Genomic DNA, 19921 nt, shown 5'->3' on the forward strand with positions numbered 1-19921 from the left:
TTTGAAGATCGGATAAAATCGGCTTCCGCCACGAGATCGGGCCGATCCGGTTGCCGTATAACGTTGATAACTGTGGGCCGCACTCCAACACGGGAGATGCGGTAATGCGCTTCATAGCTGGTTGCCACTCGACTCCCGCCACCTGCAAGAAGAACAAAACGCAACACCGCCATGCAGACATGTCCGCGGTGTACCGTGGTGACGTTACGTTCACGTTGGAGGTTGGATATTGGGCTCCGTAGCTACAGCGGTAGTTCCCCCTCACTGTGCATGAACTGCTGCGTTATGGTGCGGGGAGCTCGCACGGGAAGTGCCGCTGTAACCACTGGTTGTTTATACTAGGGACTGTCACTAAATTACTATTGCTTCGAAGAAAGTTTGTTAAAAAAATGTCATATATTCTAAATCACACCACAAATTGATCGATAACCATGTCAAATGGTTTTCCAATTTTGTCTTTTATTGGATTAGGGACCTGACTCACCGAAGTTTGATCCAAGAGCCAAACAATATTGTTGGTCATGCTGTGGACTAAAAAAGTCCATTCTGCAATACTTGGCTTGCATTATTTTTAATGCTTTGTTGAGCTATTTTCATAACAATATTCAATTCCACAAACTCATGTTTGGAACAAAAAAAAAGTATCAGGATCGGCTTGAGATGACGTAAGACGTAAAAAGTTATGCATATTTCAAGAAAAAAGTGCACCTCATCGTTGTCCTACAAGTGAAAACGCGTATTATGACTGTCAACTTCACTCTTTGCTCTTTTTCCCCCCAAATATTTCAACTTTCTTCTTAAATGATCTTTGTAAATGTAACTTCTCATAACATTATGATTTTAATCCCATAACATTTGGACTTTATTCCCATCATATAATAACTTTTTGCTCCCCAAACTCATTTTCCAAAAATGACAACTTTTTCATCATATTGTGACTTTATAAAAATGCATCTTTCTTTAGTATTTCAACTTTATGCTACTGAAATGACATTATTTTTCCTCATAATATTACGTGATTCTCATAAAATGATGACTTTTTATTGTTCGATTTTTTTCCTCTTCATATTTTGACTTTATTCTTGTAAAGAAGTTTTCTTGTTAAATGATATTTTTAGAATGTGCTGCGGGCCAGTGTGCAAATGGCCCCCGGGCCGCACTTTGGACACCTTGCTGTACATAACATATTATACATTTATATATACTGTAATACATTTATATACATATTACAGCATATATATATATAAATACAATTATCTGCGATTGGCTGGCCACCAGTCCAGGGTGTACCCCGCCTCTCGGCCAAAGTCAGCTGGGATAGGCTCCAGCATACCCCCGCGACCCTAATGAGGAGAAGCGGTATAGAAAATGGATGGATGGAATAATACAATTATATATATTTATTAATACATTTATTAATGTATTTATGAATACATTTATATATTTATATACTTTTTTTCTAAATATTTTGACTTTATTCATGTAAAATGACTTGTTTTCCATTTCTGCCATCCGTATCTTATTTTTTCCCCAAGTATTTCAACTTTTTTCTGAAGTTTGTTTTCATAATTATGATGTTATTGATGTAATTGGACTTGTTTCTCGTCATTGGATGTTGTTTTGTCGTTTCTCATAATATTACGACTTAAACATTTTTTTTACGTTATGCTGCTAAAATGACATTTTTCCTCATAACATTACGTTATTCTCCTAAAATTAGGACTTTTTCTTGTTAGATTACAATTAAAATGGCCCCCGGGCCTCGCTTTGGGCACCCCTGCTGTACAAACACATCCCATTTATGCAATAAATGCTCAACCACACCGCCTTCTGTTACATTTGTCGTACGATGGCTGCCATTGTTCACAAGCTTGCCATCTGAACTCCGCCTTCTTCTCTTCTCTTCAAAGGATTGGTCTGTTGTGTTTTAAACCTTTTTGTGCCACGTGATCTCATCACGGGGTAGTCGCTCTTCGTTTCCTTTTTCCCCTAACCGGTCCTTCGTCCTCCGTGACGCGTGACCTCAGCACTGACGCGTGCATCTTGTGTGTCTCCCGACAGACAAAGACGAGTGCAGCAAGGACAACGGCGGCTGCCAGCACGAGTGCGTCAACACGGTGGGCTCGTACGTGTGCCAGTGTCGCCACGGCTTCGTGCTGCACGAGAACAAACATGACTGTAAGGAAGGTGGGTTGCACGCACACCGCCACGCCCACTGGCAGCAGCATCAGCACCACCACCATCACCACGGTCAGCACCGCAAGCACGACACGGTGCATCGACACGGCCATTACTCTCAATACGCACACTACAACAACAGGCTGGACCTCGCCATCTGAAGATGGCCACAGCATCGGGTACACCCGCACTAGACGCGATCCATCCTTGCGCTTGAGTGTGAAAAGTAAAAGTAAAGATTTCGAAGAGTAGAATAGACAAATCTAAATACAGTGGTATCTCGGTTAACATCCACCCCGGTTAGTGTGTTTTTTGGTTAGCATCCAATGTTTATGCGAAAATTTTGCCTTGGCTTGCGTTCGCCCGCTCGTTTGTTTACGCCGTCGTCTGACGTGAAACCTTACGATACTTGCACGTGGTCGCACAATGTGTTGTGGGTACGCGACGTAACAAACACATGGGCCACACAAAAGAGAAAGGCCACGGACCTCCCAGTTTTATGGCTTAAAGAGAAGACCTTCGTCATTTCAGAAGAGCCTGCTTTAGTATTTCTTTCAACTTTATGCTACTAAAATTACATCATAATATTCCAGGTTTACGACCTTAGTCTCTTAATATTTCATTTTTTTGGGTACATTTTCCAACTATTTCTACTTTCTTCTTGTACATTTTCTTCTCATAATTATGACTTTGTTCCTGTAATATTACCTCTTTTTCTGCAACATCATTTTCCAAAAATTGCAACTTTTTCATATTATGACTTAAAAAAATATTTCAGCTTTGTGCTCCTGAAATTACATTATTTTTCCTCATAATATTACAAATTTATTCTCGTAAAATTCAAACTTTTAAAACATTTAAAAATTTCTACAATTTTTCAAAAATTACAACTTGATTGTTTTATTTTTCTGATATTCTGACTTTAAAAAATACTATACATATGTATATTGTATATATATACATATATACAGTATATATATATATACAGTACAGTCAAACCTGTCTTAGCGGCCTCCTTTATAAAACGGCCACCTGCCTATAGCAGCCACTGAAAAATCCCCCCCAGCAAATTTACATGTTATAGACCCTGTGTATAGCAGTCACCTCTCTAACGCAGCCAGCGGCCACCCATTTTGTCTCCCTTGGTCAATATCTGACTGCATATAGCGGCCAAATTACCAACTCAAGTAGAAGCTTCATGCACGAAAAAGTTTCGTTTTTCAATCAATGAAGCCGTCGTGTGTAGACTTTAATTACTGAGTCCTAGCTCAGTCACAATCATTCACAAGATCCACACAAACTGTCAGTTGTTCCACATAAAAAAGCCGTCTTCTTTTGAGCTTGCTATTTCCTGGTCAAACATGTAACTTTAAGAGCATTTGCACCAAAACATTACCGCAAATTAGGCTGGGAACAAGACGTGCTCCCAGCGACGCTACAATAAAAGAAAAAACATACGCTAGCATGCATGCGGCAGCGGGAGCAAAACTGAGTTGGGTTGTACTTAATTGAAGTATTTTAGAATGTACTCACGTTATTTTTCATCAATCCTCATCCACAAATCCATCAAAGTCCTCATCTTCTGTATTCGACACAAAAAAAGCTGTCTTCTTTTCCATTCGCTACTAGTCTGTTAACTTGTCAGTGTTATTCAGCTCTGAAGCAAAGAAGGAAACTTCTCCTGTTGCTTCTGCCAACTTTATTTATTGAACGCGGCCACCGGACAGCAGCTCAGAACACACACACATCTCTCAGCATCGTCTCTCCTTCCTGCTTGCCCACAAGGCAAAGGTTAAACAAGCCCCACTACATAGCTGTCCAGCCAATGCCTGTAACAAGTGACACCGTTTATTTCCTGGTGTGCACTGGTCAATACTGTAATGCCGCTTGTTGTGGGGAAGGAGAGACTCACGTCGCCGATGCACTTTAATGGCTTTATTAACAGCGGAGAACACTGCAGGACTTTACATCCACGCCAACATAAACACACTTCCCAACTCTCTCCAAACTCACAGCTAGCACTGAGCCTAGCTCTCCTGCTCGGGACGCCCACCGTCACTTCCTGATGAACTAAAGCTGTAAAAAGTAAAATATAAAAAACAAGCGTAAGACATTACTAGCACAGCTTTGTTCTGTGGGTGGTGGATATATTCTATCAGTTATTATTAAGCCTCTAGCTTCCTTTTAGTAAGTAAAAACCTTGGCTATGATTGCACTACATTGTCATGTAGACCTACAAAGTACACTTGGAAGAACAAGAGGTGAATAAATGTATTGCAACTGATGTGAAACTGATGAGGGGTAGGATTAAATAAGCTTTACTTCTTCCTACTCCTTTTTGGACATGCAAAATTGTGAATTGTACTATGTGATGTGCTACTGTTTGACTCATGCATGTTCAGGATGAATTAAAACCATGAATCATGATAATAACAAGCCTAGTAGTGCTGTACAACTTTTATCCGCAGTCCGCAGTGCCCTCTACTGGTCAACATTATTATTATTATTATTTTTTTCCCTTTTTTTTCCTCTACTGGTCAACATTCAAACTGGACGACAACCTGTCTATAGGGGCCACCTGTCTATAGCGGCCACTTTTCCAGACTCCCTCTAGTGGCCGCTATAGACAAGTTTGACTGTATATGTATGCTGTATTTATAACATATATATTATACATACAAGGTGTGTCTGAAAAGTCCCAGGACTGTTCATGTTGATCACATTCTTCCATGTGAGGCGCATTGAGGTATGCAAATGTGACGAGAGCTGCAGTGCACATGCACACACATCCACACACACATCCATGCATACACATCTACTCCGGTTCCCGCATAACGGTCTATCAGGAAGGTGGCACTCTGTGTTTCTGCCCGTCTCATTTGACACCCATAACACTCATTTCTGCTTCCAACCACAAAACATAAGCATTCAAACACACCGTAGCACGTTCACACCATCCACAGTCAAACGTAGCACACGTCACCACGCACCTTATAAGGCATCCTCACTGGCGTATTAGAGCCTCATTGACCAAAAAAATCGAAGATTTCGAGAACAAAAGTCATAAATTTATGAGAAATAAGGTCGTACATTTGGGAGAATTCAACTGTTAATATGAGGTGTGATGGTGTCATACGTGTCAGAGGGAAAATAAATAAAAATAAAATAAAAATAATAAACAAATAAAAAATTCCTCACCACGCCCCCTCCACTAAGTCCCCGCTTTTCATAGCTGCTTTCATAGCTTAACACTTTTTTCTGGTAAATTTACGACTTTATTCTTGTAATAGTATACGTTTTTTCTGGTAAATTTACAACTTTATTTTCTTAATATTATGAGTTGGTTTTCATCATTTTAGTACTTTTTTTCTCGTAAATGTACACATTTTTTTTCTCGTAAATGTACAACTTTAGTCTAGTAAATGTGCAGCTTTTTTCTCATAAATTTACGACTTTAGTCTCATAAATTTACTGCTCTTTTTTTCTCGTAAATTCACAACTTTATTGTTGTACATATACGACTTTATTCTCATAATATTACAAGGTTTTTTTGTAACGTTCCGACTTTATTCTCGTAAATTTCCGACTTTAGTCTCGTAATATTACGAGTTTTTGTCTTGTTAATTTACGACCTTATTCTTGTAAATTTACGACTTTATTCTCGTAATACTACAAGTTTTTTCAGGCAAATTTCTGACTTTATTCTCTTAATCTTTGTTCTCGTAAATTTACGACTTTATTTTTACATTTATGACTTCATTCTTGTAATATTACAAGTTTTTTCTCGTTAATTTACGACTTTATTCTTGTGAAAGTACAGGTTTTTTTCTCATTAATTTTCAAATTTATTCTTGTAAATTTAGGACTTTACTCTCGTAAAACGGGGGCGGCATGGCTCAGGTGGTAGAGTGGTCGTCTCCCAACCTGCAGGTAGCGGTTTCGATCCTCTGGCCTCCTGTGATCGTGTGTTGGGCAAGATACTGAACCCCCAGTTGCTCCTGATGCTGCGTCATCAGTAGGTAAACAGTTTTCGAAGCGCTTTACAAGTGAAAGAGCATTTACCATTCATATTACAAGTTTTTTCCTTGTTAATTTACGACTTTATTCTTGTAATATTATGAGTTGTTTTCTCATCAATTTACGCCTTTTTTCATAAATGTACAACTTTTGTTCTTGTAAATTTACGACTTTATTCTCATAATATTACGATATTATAATATTACCTTTTTTTTCTCTGAAATGTACTTATTTACTTTATACTTGTAAAGTTCAGACTTTATTTTTGTACATTTCTGACTTTATTTTCGTAAATTTCTTACTTTATTCTTGTAATATTACAAGTTTTTTCTGGTAGATTTACAACTTTATTGGCATCATGTTAAGATTGTTTTTCTCGTAAATATACAACTTTTTTCTTGTAAACTTACTACTTTAGTCTCGTAAATGTATGACTTTTTTTCTCGTAATAAATTTAATAAATTATATTACGAGTTTTTTCTTGTAAATTTTCGATTTTATTTATGTACATTTCTGACATTATTCTTGTAAATTTACGACCCTATTCTCTTAATATTATGAGTTTTTGTCTCATAAATTTGCAACTTTTTTCTTGTCAATTTACGACTTTATTCTTGTAATATTGCAAGTTTTTTTTCTCATGAATTCGCGACTTTATTCTTGTAAATTTCTGACTTTATTCCCGTAATATTGTGATTTTTTATTTTATGACTTTTTTCTTGTAATTGTACAACTTTTTTTCTCGTAAATTTACGACATAAGTAAATTTATGACTTTTTTCCTCATAAATGCACGGCTTTATTCTTGCAAATTAACGACTTTATTCTTGTAGTATTACGAATTTTTTCATGTAAATTTACAACTTTTTTCTAGTTAATTTTATATTACTCTCGAAATCTCAGATTATTTATTTTTTTGTCAGTGTGGCCTTAATACGCCTTCGTAATTATGACAAACAAACAAAACAAAGTTCAAGTTGTCAGACTGGGGAAAGAGTACCAGAATTATGGGAATAAAGTCATAATTTCAAGAGAAGAAAATTTACAAAGATTGTTTATGAAGAAAGTTGAAATATGTGGAAAATAAAGAAAAAACACCAGCAAAAAGGGGGCAAAAGGGCGAAAGATGAAATTGATATTAATAACAGGCTCTTTCATCTACATCACAAAGCTTAGTTGCACCTTTTTTTTAACAAGTTGTCGGGATTATGAAAAAGTTTTTGGAAAATGATGTTGCAGAAAAAGTTGTAATGTCACAGGAACAAAGTCAGAAGTACAGGAAGAAAATTGACAAGAAGTAAGTAAGTCCAAGTAGAAACAGTTAGAAAATTTAACCCAAAAAACAAAATATTAACAGACTGAAGTTGTATTCTAATGACAAAAAAGTTTCAATTTTACAAAAATAAACTTGTAATATTATGAGGAAAAATCATTTTATAGTAGCATAAAGTCTAAATATTAAAGAAAGATGCTATTTCTTTAAGTCGGAATATTATAATTTTTGGAAAATGAGGTTGCGGAAAAAGTTAGAAAGTCACAATTACCAGAAGAAAATGTACAAGAAGAAATAGTTAGAAAATGTAACAAAAAAACTAAATATGAACTCATTCATGCCAAAGATGTATTTACAGTATACCTTTTTTAAAACCCGAACGCCCCCTCTTTTATGTTTTTTTTTTTTTTTTTTTTGCGAGAGGCAAAAAAGAGGTGATGACGCAAGTGCACAATAAAAGAGGTGACTTTTCATGCAGTTTTTAGCCATAAAAAAGCCACAAGGTGGAAGAAGCGCATTTCGTAAGAGCTCGGCATGGATCTTTTGCATGTATTAACTCGCTCGACAGCGAGGAGGAAGTGAGAGAGCGTGGAGGAATGTAGCGTGCAGAAGGTTACGTACACATTGTAGGGAAAGTTTAAGGTGTGCACACGCGCACATGCGCGCACACGCACAGTTTAGTTCCAAAAGTGAAAACTGTAAATAGTTGGTGTTATATTTGTAAATAAATTGTTATTTTGGTGTAAAACAACAATTTTTTGTGTTGTTTATGTTGTGGTGTAGTTGTTTAGATAGTTGAGCTGTCACAAAACAAAACATATTTGTGTGCTTGAAATGTATCTTTTCACAAAAAGCTGTTTTTCTCCCTGTTTTAGTTGGGAACTGATACTTTCCTAAAACATACCTATATTCTACTGCTGGTTACTAAAGAATGGAAAAAGGTAGAAACAAACTGTTTTTTTCTGATGAAAGACAAGTCTTGTCTTTCGTTTGGTAGGTTCCATGTTTACAGTATATGGGCATAGAACACACACAAAAAATCAGTCCAGATGGTCTAAAATGGCCTCTACCGAAGGGTATACATTTTGAAAAGTGGCTGGGATTGAGACTAAAGTCGTATTCTAATGAGAAAAAAGTAGCAATTTTATGAGAATAAACTTGTAATATTATGAGGAAAAATAATGTCATTTTAGTAGCATAAAGTTGAAATATTAAAGAAAGACACTTAAAAAATAAAAAAAAAAACTCGTAATATTATGAAAGTTGTAACATTTGGAAAATTAGGTTACGGAAAAAGTTGTAACATTACGGGAACTACGTCATAATTACGATTTTCTTTTCTTTTCTTTTCTAAAAAGTAGAGATAGTTGGAAACTGTAACAAAAAAAACTTTTATTGCAAAAGTTGAATGTCAACGTCAAGTTAGCAGGCGTGTTTGGAGGGGGAAGAGCGAGGCAGCACAGCAGCAGCATGTTTCAAATGAGCGTCAAAGATGGATATGTTCACGGACGTCTCAATTGCTGTTATTCATTGGCGAGTCTCAGGTGGTGTGGTGATGACATCCGGTGTCATATTTGATGCCGATTTGGTGCCATGACACGCTTGCCACAAAGCACTGAAATGAACACGTACACAGCCGCACCGCTGGATGACGTGTGTAGCCAAGCTTGACCCAGTTTGACCTAGCAAGCTTGCACAGTCATGGAAATCATCTTGGAAGTCTTGCTGCTGTGTGTGAGGTGTGACGTGCATGTTTGTGTTTGTTGTGTTACGTGTTTTACGTGATGGCATCCCGTAAGACAAATACTGACAACTATTTCTCACGTATCGGCCGTGATTTCATGTACTAAGTGTGGATTTTCTACGTGTCGCAATCACACTCATCATCATCGTCTTGTAAAGCATTTCTTCTTTCTCTTTGAATAAAATAAAAGCTTCATCTTGTTTGTCTTTTGCATACTTTCAACTTCCCATCGCATCTCATCTACTGACAAGCGCACATTAACATTCTCCGAAACTGTTTTTGTTTCCTGGTTAGCCTGTGTTAGCATGCTGAGATGTAAAAAATCACACTGACGCCATCTTTGTTGTTGCCATGGCAGCCTCATCATCTCTTGTGTTGTGTGAGCATTAGTAAGGCAGCTCTTGGATATTACACCACATACTGTACATTTGACATATACAGTATACAGTACTGTATGTGTATACAGTGTATATATATATATATATATATATATATATATACACACACACACACACATATATATATATATATATATATATACATATACATATACATACATACAGTATATATTAGGTCTTTCAAATTATTACAAATTTTAATCAGATTAATCACAGTTTCCTAATAATTAATCATGATTAATCACTATGTCTGAAATATGCCCATTTTTACTGTATTTTATAAAAAAATATATATTAGGGCTGTGAAATTTTTAAAAGGTTTCATCAGATTAATCATGGCTTTCAAATTAATTATTCATCCTTAATCACTATGTCTGAAATATGCCAATTTTTTCTGTATTTTATTTTAAAAAAATATTAAGGCTGTCAAATTATTAAAATTTTTAATCAGATTAATTACGATTTTCTTGTTAATTAACCATGACTAATCACAATGTCTGAAATCTTCCCATTTTTACTATATTTTATTTTTAAAAATATTAGGGCTGTCAAATTATTTAAATTTGTAATTAGATTAATAACGTTTTTCAAATTAATTAATCATGATTAATCACTATGGCTGAAATATGCCCATTTTTACTGTATTTCATTAAGAAAAAGATAAATGACTGGGCAGGATTGTATATATTTGTATGTATTAACAGCACCAAATGAACTGAAAGTTAAAATCAGGGTAAGAGATGTCTAAAAATCTATTTACCTAACAATGGTTTCTTTAATAATAACTGCGTTATTATGAGCGATGAGGAGTTGCGTTCAAAGACGCCATGTCATTTCAGTTGAAGTCAAATGTTTTGAGTGAATTTTCTGGGATTTGCAAGCACACTTAAGTTCAGCAAATTTAAGAGTTACAAAGTGAGTGATAAGAACATCCACTCATTGTTTTTCTTTGCACTTCTGTTTATTTAGATCGCACATACGTCATTAACGTGCTATTTGTAACATACTGTATATACATACACATTATGTGGTAGTGCTTTTGCACTGGATCATCCTTTTCTTACGCTTCTGATAAAAATAAATTTCACTAGGCAACAGTAGAGGGCGCCTTGGGGAAGAAAGTATACATCAGGGGTGTCCAAAGTGCAGAACGGGGGTGTTTTTGTATTGGCTGGTAGCACATTCTAGAAATATCATTGAACCAGAAAACTTTCAAAACAAAAAAAAATTTAAAAATGGCAAAATCAGCAGTCATTTTACAAGAATTAAGAGTCCAAATACGAAGGGAAAAAAGTTGCTATAAAAAATGTGTAAGTTACTAAATTACGATTGCAACAACGCATCATCAGGTGGCTAAAAGTAACCTCCAACAAGTCCACAAATTCATATTCAAAGAAAAAAGTCGTATTTTTTATGAGAATAAATTTGTAGTATTATCAGGAAAATAATGTCATTTTAGTAGCACAAAGCTGAAATATTAAAGAAGGACGCTTTTTTGTTTATTAAGTCGGAATATTATAAAAAAGTTGTCATTTTTGGAAAATGAGGTTGCGGGGGGGGAAAAAAAAAAAAACTTCTGCTATTAAAGAAACCAGTGTTAGCCAAATCAATTTTCAGACATGTGTGCCATTGCATAACTTGATTAAAATTTTCAGTTCATTTGGAGCTGTTAATACATACAGATATATTAGATTGTACTTTTTTTTTATCCCACAACGGGGACATTTAGATGTTACAGCAGCAAAAATGGGTATATTTTCAGACATAGTGGGACATGGTGATTAATCATGATTAATTTGAAAACCGTGATTAATCTGATTCATTTGACAGCCCTAATTATCATTATTTATTATGTATGAATGCACTACAAATTAGTTCTGTATTTATCGTCAAATTTGTTGTAATCAAAAGTCTACAAACTCCTAAACTTTGTATAGAAAAGCCCACAAATGTTGCTCAGGTTTACGTTACAGAGATGTCCACCATCTCCTGGTGTAAAGTATTAACTACACAACGCAGCAAAGTCAGCAATGTTTTGAGACGTAAAGGGCTATATCGGCTTGCATTATATGGGGGAAAAAAAAATATTGACCAATGTTAAATTTTTATGCCGATATTATCAGTTATCCCTAAACAAAACAAAAAAAAGTTAGCATTTTTGGAACATTTGATTGAGGAAAAAGTTGCAATATTATGGTAATAAAATCATAATATCAAGAGAAGAACATTGACAAAGTTTGTTTATGAAGAAAATTGAAATATTTGGGGGAAAAAAGCAAAAATGGGGAAAAAGGAGCAAAGAGTGAAGGTGATATTAATAATAGGCGTTTATATGACGATATGCATGTCTTAATATGTGAAATATCTAACTTCTTCTTACTGTACATGTGTTGCTTTACAAAATATCAACATGGCAAAGTGGCATCCTTTCATTTTTCACTATTTGGCCCTCGCTGGAGGAAAAAGGTTTGGCGTACGTCCATGATTGTCCATGATTGATAGTTACAGATAACTTGTGGTGCTAAAGATACGTACAAGTACTAAGCGTCCTAAGTCAGATAGTACATGTTATGCTGCTTATTGCTAGTCCCCACTGACCTCAGGAAGAAGGGGGGAACAGAAGACGTCACTGGAGCCTAAATGTGCACGAGGAAGACAAAATGGACAAGTTGTGACATTTTTCTGAGCAAGCTATCAGCGAGCTTCAAAAACATTGCTGTTCATTGAACACATTGAACTTGTCAGCGGGACGTGGTGCTTTTACAAATATCTCCTTGCGAGGCGCTCTCCTTTCTTTGCTTCCTGTTCCCTTTCCATTTCCTTTGACCTCTTCCTGTGCAGCCCTGATTTTAACTTCCTATGTGCGTATGTGTATATATGTGTGTGTGTGTGTGTGTGTGTGTGTATCTGTGTGCGTGCAGCTGAGTGCGAGCACAAGATCCACAGCCCCAGCGGGACCCTGAGCAGCCCCAACTGGCCCGACAAGTACCCCAGCCGCAAGGAGTGCACCTGGGACATCACGGCCACGCCGGGACATCGTGTCAGGATCGTAAGTGGCCTTAAAAGCCTTCCAACGGTGCACCTCAGTGAACCTCTGCTACATTTTTCACCACGTTTCCACTGAGAAATGCAACATCGACGCTGAATTCTGCAAGCGTGTGTTCATGCGTTAGAAAGAGGCCCCAGGCGTTCACCATCTGTCCCCCCCCGCCACCGCCAGGTCTCACCGTTGTGTGTGTGTGTATGTGTGTGTGTGTGCCTTTAGCCTGCAAGTGTGCACACATGCATACATTTATGCTAGTTAAATTCAGGCGCTGCTCGCCAGTAGCCCATTTTCTTCAGGCCGACTGCAAACGTTCATTTTTGTTCTGTTGAATTGTAAGGATGTGTGCATGCACGGGACATCTGGGGACACACAAACACTTTATTGTCCACACAGGATTCATCAAGTCTGTCAATCTAGCTTTAATATATGCAGTAATCCCCCGTTTATCACGTCATAAATGAATTTCCACAAAGTAGGATTCCTTATTTATAAATCAAAACCTGTTTATGACCTTCTAAATGTGCTTTTTAACATTATTAGAGCCCTTAAGACATGAAATAACACCCCTACAGTCACCTTTACACTCCTATTACCCAGTGTGGTAGACATAATAATAAGAATAATAAGAGAAAATAAAACATATGACATTAAAAAAATGTTTACTACCTTCTAAATACACTTCTTAACATTATTAAAGCGCTCTAGACACGAAATAACACCCCTATAATCACCTTTACTCCTCCTATTACCTAATAAGATAATAGTAAGACAATAATGAAATAAATAATAGAAAATAAGACATAGAAAACCTGTTTACGAAATTTTAAATATGCCTTTTAAAATTATTAGCGCCCTCATGACATGAAATAACAGTCACCTTTACAGTCATATTAACCAATATAGTAGACATAATAACTGAAAATAAAACATGTAAGACATAAAAAACTTGTTCACGACCTTCTAAACACTGTTTTTAACATTATTAGAGCCCTCTAGACATGCAATAACACCCCTATAGCCACCTTTACACTTCTGTTACCCAATATAGTAGACATAATAAAAGAAAATAAAACATGTAAGACATAAAAAACTTGTTTACCACCTTCTAAAGACAGTTTTTAACATTGTTAGAGCCTTCTGGACATGAAATAACACCCCTATAGTCACCTTTACACACCTATTACCCAATATAGTAGACATAATAGGAGAAAATAAAACGTAAGACATAAAACAATGACCTTCTAAATACACTTTTTAATCATCATTAGAGCCCTCTAAACGTGAAATACCAATTTTAAAGCTGAAATATTAAACAAAAAACATGCTATTTTCTTAAAGTCGTAATATTATGACAAATTAAATTAAAAGAGTTGTGATTTTCGGAAAATCAGGTTGGGGGAAAAAGTTGTAATATAATGGGAATAACATCGAAATATTAGAATAAAACGTATTTCATAGGGTCTACTTTCAATGGATTTGATTGCTTTCTTGACAGTTATCCTGCACAGACTTGGTCAAGATGGCAAATGTATTCATTTTAGGGATGCTCCGATCAGGGTTTTTGCTGCCAATTCCGATACCGATCATCCAAGAGTGAACTGGGCCGATACCGATCACTTGGATTCATTGTACATTTTTCTATTTATTTATGAGCGCTATTGGCCTGGGGTGCCATATAAAGGGGAAAAGTCAGGACAATTCCAAGGTCCACTGACTGCCAGGGGGGCAAAACATTGGTAATTACTAATTAAATGAGTAATTATCCATCCGTCTTCTATACCACTTTTCCTCACTAGAGTCGTGGGGTATGCTGGAGCCTATCCCAGCTGGCTTCGGGCGAGAGATGGGGTACATCAGCCAATGGCAGCGCACAATCATTCGCACTCACAAGTTAGAGTCGCCAATGAAGCTAACATGCATGTTTCCGGAGCGTGGGAGGAAAGCGTGGGAGTACCCGGAGAAAACCCACGAATACACGGGGAGAACATGCAAACTCCACACAGAGATGCCCAACAGAGACTCGAACCCAGATCTCCTGACGTCTCCTGTGTGGCCAACACGCTCTAATAATAAAAGAAAATAACATCTTTTTCTTTAATATTTCAACTTTAAAATTGGCATTTCATGCCTAGAAGGCTCTAATAATGTTAAAACGTGTATGTAGATGGTCGTAAACAGTTTTTTTATGTCGTATGTCTTATTTTCTCCTATTATGTCTACTATATTTGATAACAGGAGTGTAAAGGTGGCTATAGGGGTGTTATTGCATATCTAGAGGGCTCTAATCGTGTTAAAAAGTGTATTTAGAAGGTTGTAAGCAAGTTCTTTATGTTCTTTATGTTCACCAGGCCACCATGCCTAAAATTAGTAACTAATTTAAAAAAATAATTAATCATTTAAAATATTTACAATAATTTATTTAAATTAATCGTTTTAAAAATTGATTAGAAGTATTTTTTAAAATTAAATTTTTTTTATTAAATTTTTTTTAATTGAAATGAGTAATTTAAAATATTGAAAATTTAATTAAAAAATATTTATTATTAAAATATTTTTAAAGTGTTCATTTTTACGTTTGTATTAAAATTAGTAATTAATTAATAAAAATGTTTTACATTTAAAAAATTACAATTGTAATATTATAATAATAATTTTTATAGAAATTTTGAAATACATATATATTTTGAATAAAATCACCCTTTTTTTAAGAGTGATTTTTTTTTTTCAAGAGGAGCCATAAAATCACCTTCATCTAGACAAAAGCAAAAGCATGTGCGACTGACTTTTTCAAGGGAACATTTACTGTGTCACCGGGATGAGACGTCTTCTTTAAGAGACTTTGGATGTGAGAGTACATCGCTGGAGCTCTAGCAGGACTTCCAGGTAGCACGTAGGTGGGCTCCAAGCGAGAGAGCAGTCGGCGAACCCGCTCTTCCACCGCTGACAAAGTGCTGCTCATCTCGTCCGATGAATTCAATTATTTCGGGGGTTATTAGCTTAGTCTTCTGACTGTTGTCTAGCGTTTTGGCTGATGATCACACTCCCCGTACCCCATCAAGTGTTTGTTCTTCAAATGGCGTATTAAAAGAAAGCTTTTTAACACGCTCCCCCCACAAGATACTGTTCATGACAGGTACATTCCACACGGATGCATTGCACATGTGAAAATGAAGGACCGTGTCTCACCTATAAGCAACAGGAGCAGCAGGTTAACAGTTCCTCCTCCTCCTCCTCCTCCTCCAGGCCTTCAGTGAGTTTGAGATCGAGCAGCACCAGGAGTGCGCGTACGACCACCTGGAGGCCTTCGACGGGGACACTGACACGGCAGCCATCTTGGGTCGTCTGTGCGGCAGCAAGGTGCCGGAGCCGCTGATCTCCACGGGCAACAGGATGTACCTCCGCTTCATCTCTGACGCCTCTGTGCAGAGGAAGGGCTTCCAGGCCTCGCACTCCACAGGTAACGGCGGGTAAATGTCTCCCTCTAGTGGCGGGATTGAGCTCTATGGTCATCTAATGTTGTCATTGTCAACACAAGGAAGTTTTGACTTGTAGGTGGGAAACAAAGCAAAGCATCGTCAGCTACCTCTGTCCCCCTCCTTCCGCAGAGTGCGGAGGTCGCCTTAAGGCGGACGCCCACCAGAAGAACCTCTACTCTCACGCCCAGTTCGGCGACAACAACTACCCGGGCCACAGCGAGTGCGAGTGGCTGCTGACGGCCGTGCAGGGCTACGGCATCGAGCTGAGCTTCGTCACCTTCGAGGTGGAGGAGGAGGCCGACTGCGGCTACGACTACATCGAGCTCTACAACGGCTACGACGGCGACTCGCACCGGCTGGGTCGATTCTGCGGCTCGGGGGTAAGCCGGTGCCGTCATGTCGGACCTAGAAATTCATTTTAGATTCCATGTAGCGCCCCATCGCTGTAGAAGAATAGGTTATCATTGTCATCACGTAGGGGTGTCACGAAACGAGACAATGTGAGAGTTTGACACTACCTTTAAAAACATATGACAGTATATTGCAATCCACTAATTTAATTTCTACTACGTTACGCTCTTCTGCACTCTGTGTGTGTATGCTAGCGGCCCCGCCTCCACCCGCCAAGACGAAGAGACTATGACTAACAAAAGGGCTCACTCTGTTCATGCCGTTGTTCTGTGCAACAAATGCGCCAAGGTGCTGAAAGCAATGCACAGAGTGAAGCTGCATGCACATGGCAAGATATTGATTGATATATTGATATATTGATTATCCACTTCTTATTCATTATTGATTCATTCATTTGTTTATTATCGCGCCCACAAGCCTTTTTTTCCTGAACAACAACTTCATTATGACTTTGTTCCTATAATATTTGGATTTTATTCTGGGGTTTTTTTCAGCTCTTCCAGCTGTTTTGTAAATTTTCTTCTCTTAATTATGATTTATTCACATAATATTTTGACTTTATTCTCGTAAAGTTACAGCTTTTTTTCCACATTTCTGCTGTTTATTAAATTTTCCAACTATTTTCCAACTTTCTTCTTGCTAACTTTCTTCTCTTAATTCTGACTTTATTCTCATAATATTTGGATTTTATTCTCGAAAAATGACAGCTTTTTTTTCATTTCTGCTGGGGAGTTTTTCCCAACTATTTCAACTTTCTTCTTGTGCATTTTCTCCATTTCACAGGAATAAAAGTCATCATTTTAGTAGCATGAAGTTGAAATATCAAAGAGAAAACACATTATTATTTATTATACAAACAAAACTACAAATAAGTTGCCATTTTTGGAAAATCAGGTTGTGGAAAAAGTTAGAATGTTTTTAAATAATGTGTTTTTTCTTTAAGATTTCAACTTCATGCTACTAAAAATGACTTTATACAAGAAGAAAGTTCAAATATTTGGAAAATTTTTTTAAAAATGCTGAAATTGGAAAAAAGAGCTGTCATTTGATGAGAATAAAGTCCAAATATTTTGGCAATAAAGCCATCATTAAGAGAAGAAAATATATGAGAAGAAAGAGTGAAATTGTCGGAAAAAAACAAACAAAAACCAGCAGAAATGGAAAAAAAATCTTCCGCAAGATCGTGTGACACCCCCTAGTTGCGTGTATTTGTGTCAGTGTCCTTCAGCACCGCCCCTCCCCATTCAAAACCACCCCGGCTGACTGCCGACTACCCCGAAGTTGTAAATGTAGCGGAAATACTGCTTCCTGTCTTCCAGCCCAGAGAGGGAATCTACTCTCCCAGTGAGGCCGTGCTCATCCGTTTCCATAGCGACGACACCATCAGCAAGAAGGGCTTCCACATCCGCTACTCCAGCGCCAAGTTCCAGGAGACCCTTCACGCCAGGAAATGACCCCACCCCTCACCCCCAACCGCAAACCTTCGACCTCAGCTAGAACGCCTCTGCCATGTGGGCGGAGTTGTTGAAGGAGGACGGACACGCCCCCTCCGTGTGGAAGGGACATGAGTCTGCAACATTTGGACATCCTGCGGGTGGAATCGTTTTTTTTTTTGTCGTTGTTGTTTTTTGTGGACATCAACTCCTCTTAGGATGCCGGAATGACGCGAAGGACAAACTTTGGATGAACTAAGGAACTTTTCCAGCTCACCTTTTTCTTTTAACACTCCAGCAGACATTTTTACCGCCTTGTGTATCGGATCTGATGATTTGTGTTGTGTGGTGACTGTGCATGTGTGTGTGTGTGTGTGTGTGTGTGCGTGTGTGTGCGCTCATGCAGACAAATGACCTCCACCAAGGCAGAACCATCCAAAACATGTCCAGTCGATGACAAGCGCCCCTCCAGCATCAATATGGCATGCAATGCACTTCCTCTCCAATCCTGTAGGTGGCTGTAATGCTTTACCCACCACGGCTCCATCTGCTGGGTCTGGTGGCTCAGTGCCCCTACTTGGCCTCAATGCAGTCACAAAAACAGCGAAAATATGCTGGATCTGCTCCAAAATGTTTTAGCTTCTTCCTTTGCCCCTGACACAAGGTTCTGTGGAAATTGGTGATGTATTTTTCCCCACCTCCCGCCGCCTGACCGTGACACTGCGATGAAAATGGAACTTGGTCACAGGAAACCAACCAGAAAGTAATAATAATGATAATGGATTACATTTGATATAGCGCTTTTGAAGTGTACGCATCATTCATTCACTCCTCAGTCACACACTGGTGGTGGTAAACTACATCTGTAGCCACAGCTGCCCTGGGGCAGTCAGACGGAAACGTGACTGCCAATTTGCGCCGACGGCTTCTCCGACCACACACACCAGTGTGGGCAGCACCGGGGGCAAGGTGGGTGAGCGACAGTACTAGGATGGAGGGAGCGAGGATCCTTCCAAGTGTCTGGACGACCTGCTCTTGTGGCTCCCTCTCGAGTCACTGTCGTCCCAAATGAACCCGCAAATCAATGTGAAAGCCCGGCATCATCACTTCTCAGACCCTTCCGTGGAATCTTTCCCGCACTGCTTTGATGTGTTTTGGTGGACATCCCGGAAGGGAATATTCATCCTCACGGGGGAGGCGTTCGTTCTCATTGGTGCTAAAAACAAGGAAACGCTGAGTGAGGGATGGTGAACGGGTGCAGGAAGCGTCGCCAGCGGGCGCTAGTCCTGTGGAACTACTTCATTGCCTTAGCACTCCATGGATGCCGTGTCTTGTCTTTCAGTCTGAATGCTTTTGCTGTTTGAAAGAAAAGAGAAGAAGTCACAGATGGTGCATGTGCGTCCTTTCCTAGCTTACAATCCAAATACATTGATGTGTATACCCCACAACCCCCCCCCCCCCCCCCCCGCATACGTGTATTCTATGTGTGTGTTGTCAGAGATGATATCAAATGTGTGTGTGCAAAGTCATGTGCCAAGCTCCACGTCATCCTGATCCAGCATCTTTTATTATTAATATTATTATTGTTATTATTATAATTCCACATCTGTCTGTGTCTGTGACGCCGACATGTCCCACACCACCTCTGCATCATTAAAAATCCACACAGGTTCAAAACGTGCTGTCCTTAATTCATGGCTATGTAAGGTATGAATATTCATCTCCTGCCACCTCCTCCAGCTCCACCAGGAGGACACCAAAGTGTTCCCAGGCCAGCTGTGAGACATCATTTCCTCCAGCGTGTCCTAGGTCTGCCCCGGGGCCTTCTCCGGGCTGGGCATGCCTGGAACGCCTGGTACAACACTGGTTGACGTATGCCAAACAGATGATATTTTAAAATAATGCAAATTAGAAGTTTTAAGAAGTTCTTTAGTTTTATGATCATT

General features: G+C 38.3%; 1 protein-coding gene across 2 annotated transcripts in view; it reads left to right on the forward strand.

Moving 5' to 3' along the window:
- tll1 (tolloid-like 1) overlaps positions 1–19634 on the forward strand; it is a 109515-nt gene extending 89881 nt beyond the window's left edge. For both annotated transcript variants that reach the window (XM_054778372.1, XM_054778373.1), the window contains 5 exons: positions 2062–2187; positions 12531–12658; positions 15899–16112; positions 16261–16511; positions 17862–19634. In XM_054778372.1, coding sequence (XP_054634347.1) covers positions 2062–2187; positions 12531–12658; positions 15899–16112; positions 16261–16511; positions 17862–17996 — 854 coding nt within the window. In that variant the 3' untranslated portion in view covers positions 17997–19634. The remainder of the gene's footprint in view (positions 1–2061; positions 2188–12530; positions 12659–15898; positions 16113–16260; positions 16512–17861) is intronic.
- The last annotated feature ends 287 nt before the right edge of the window (positions 19635–19921 follow it).

This window comes from Dunckerocampus dactyliophorus, chromosome 6 (genome assembly GCF_027744805.1).
Source record: "Dunckerocampus dactyliophorus isolate RoL2022-P2 chromosome 6, RoL_Ddac_1.1, whole genome shotgun sequence".
Classification (NCBI taxonomy): domain Eukaryota; kingdom Metazoa; phylum Chordata; class Actinopteri; order Syngnathiformes; family Syngnathidae; genus Dunckerocampus; species Dunckerocampus dactyliophorus.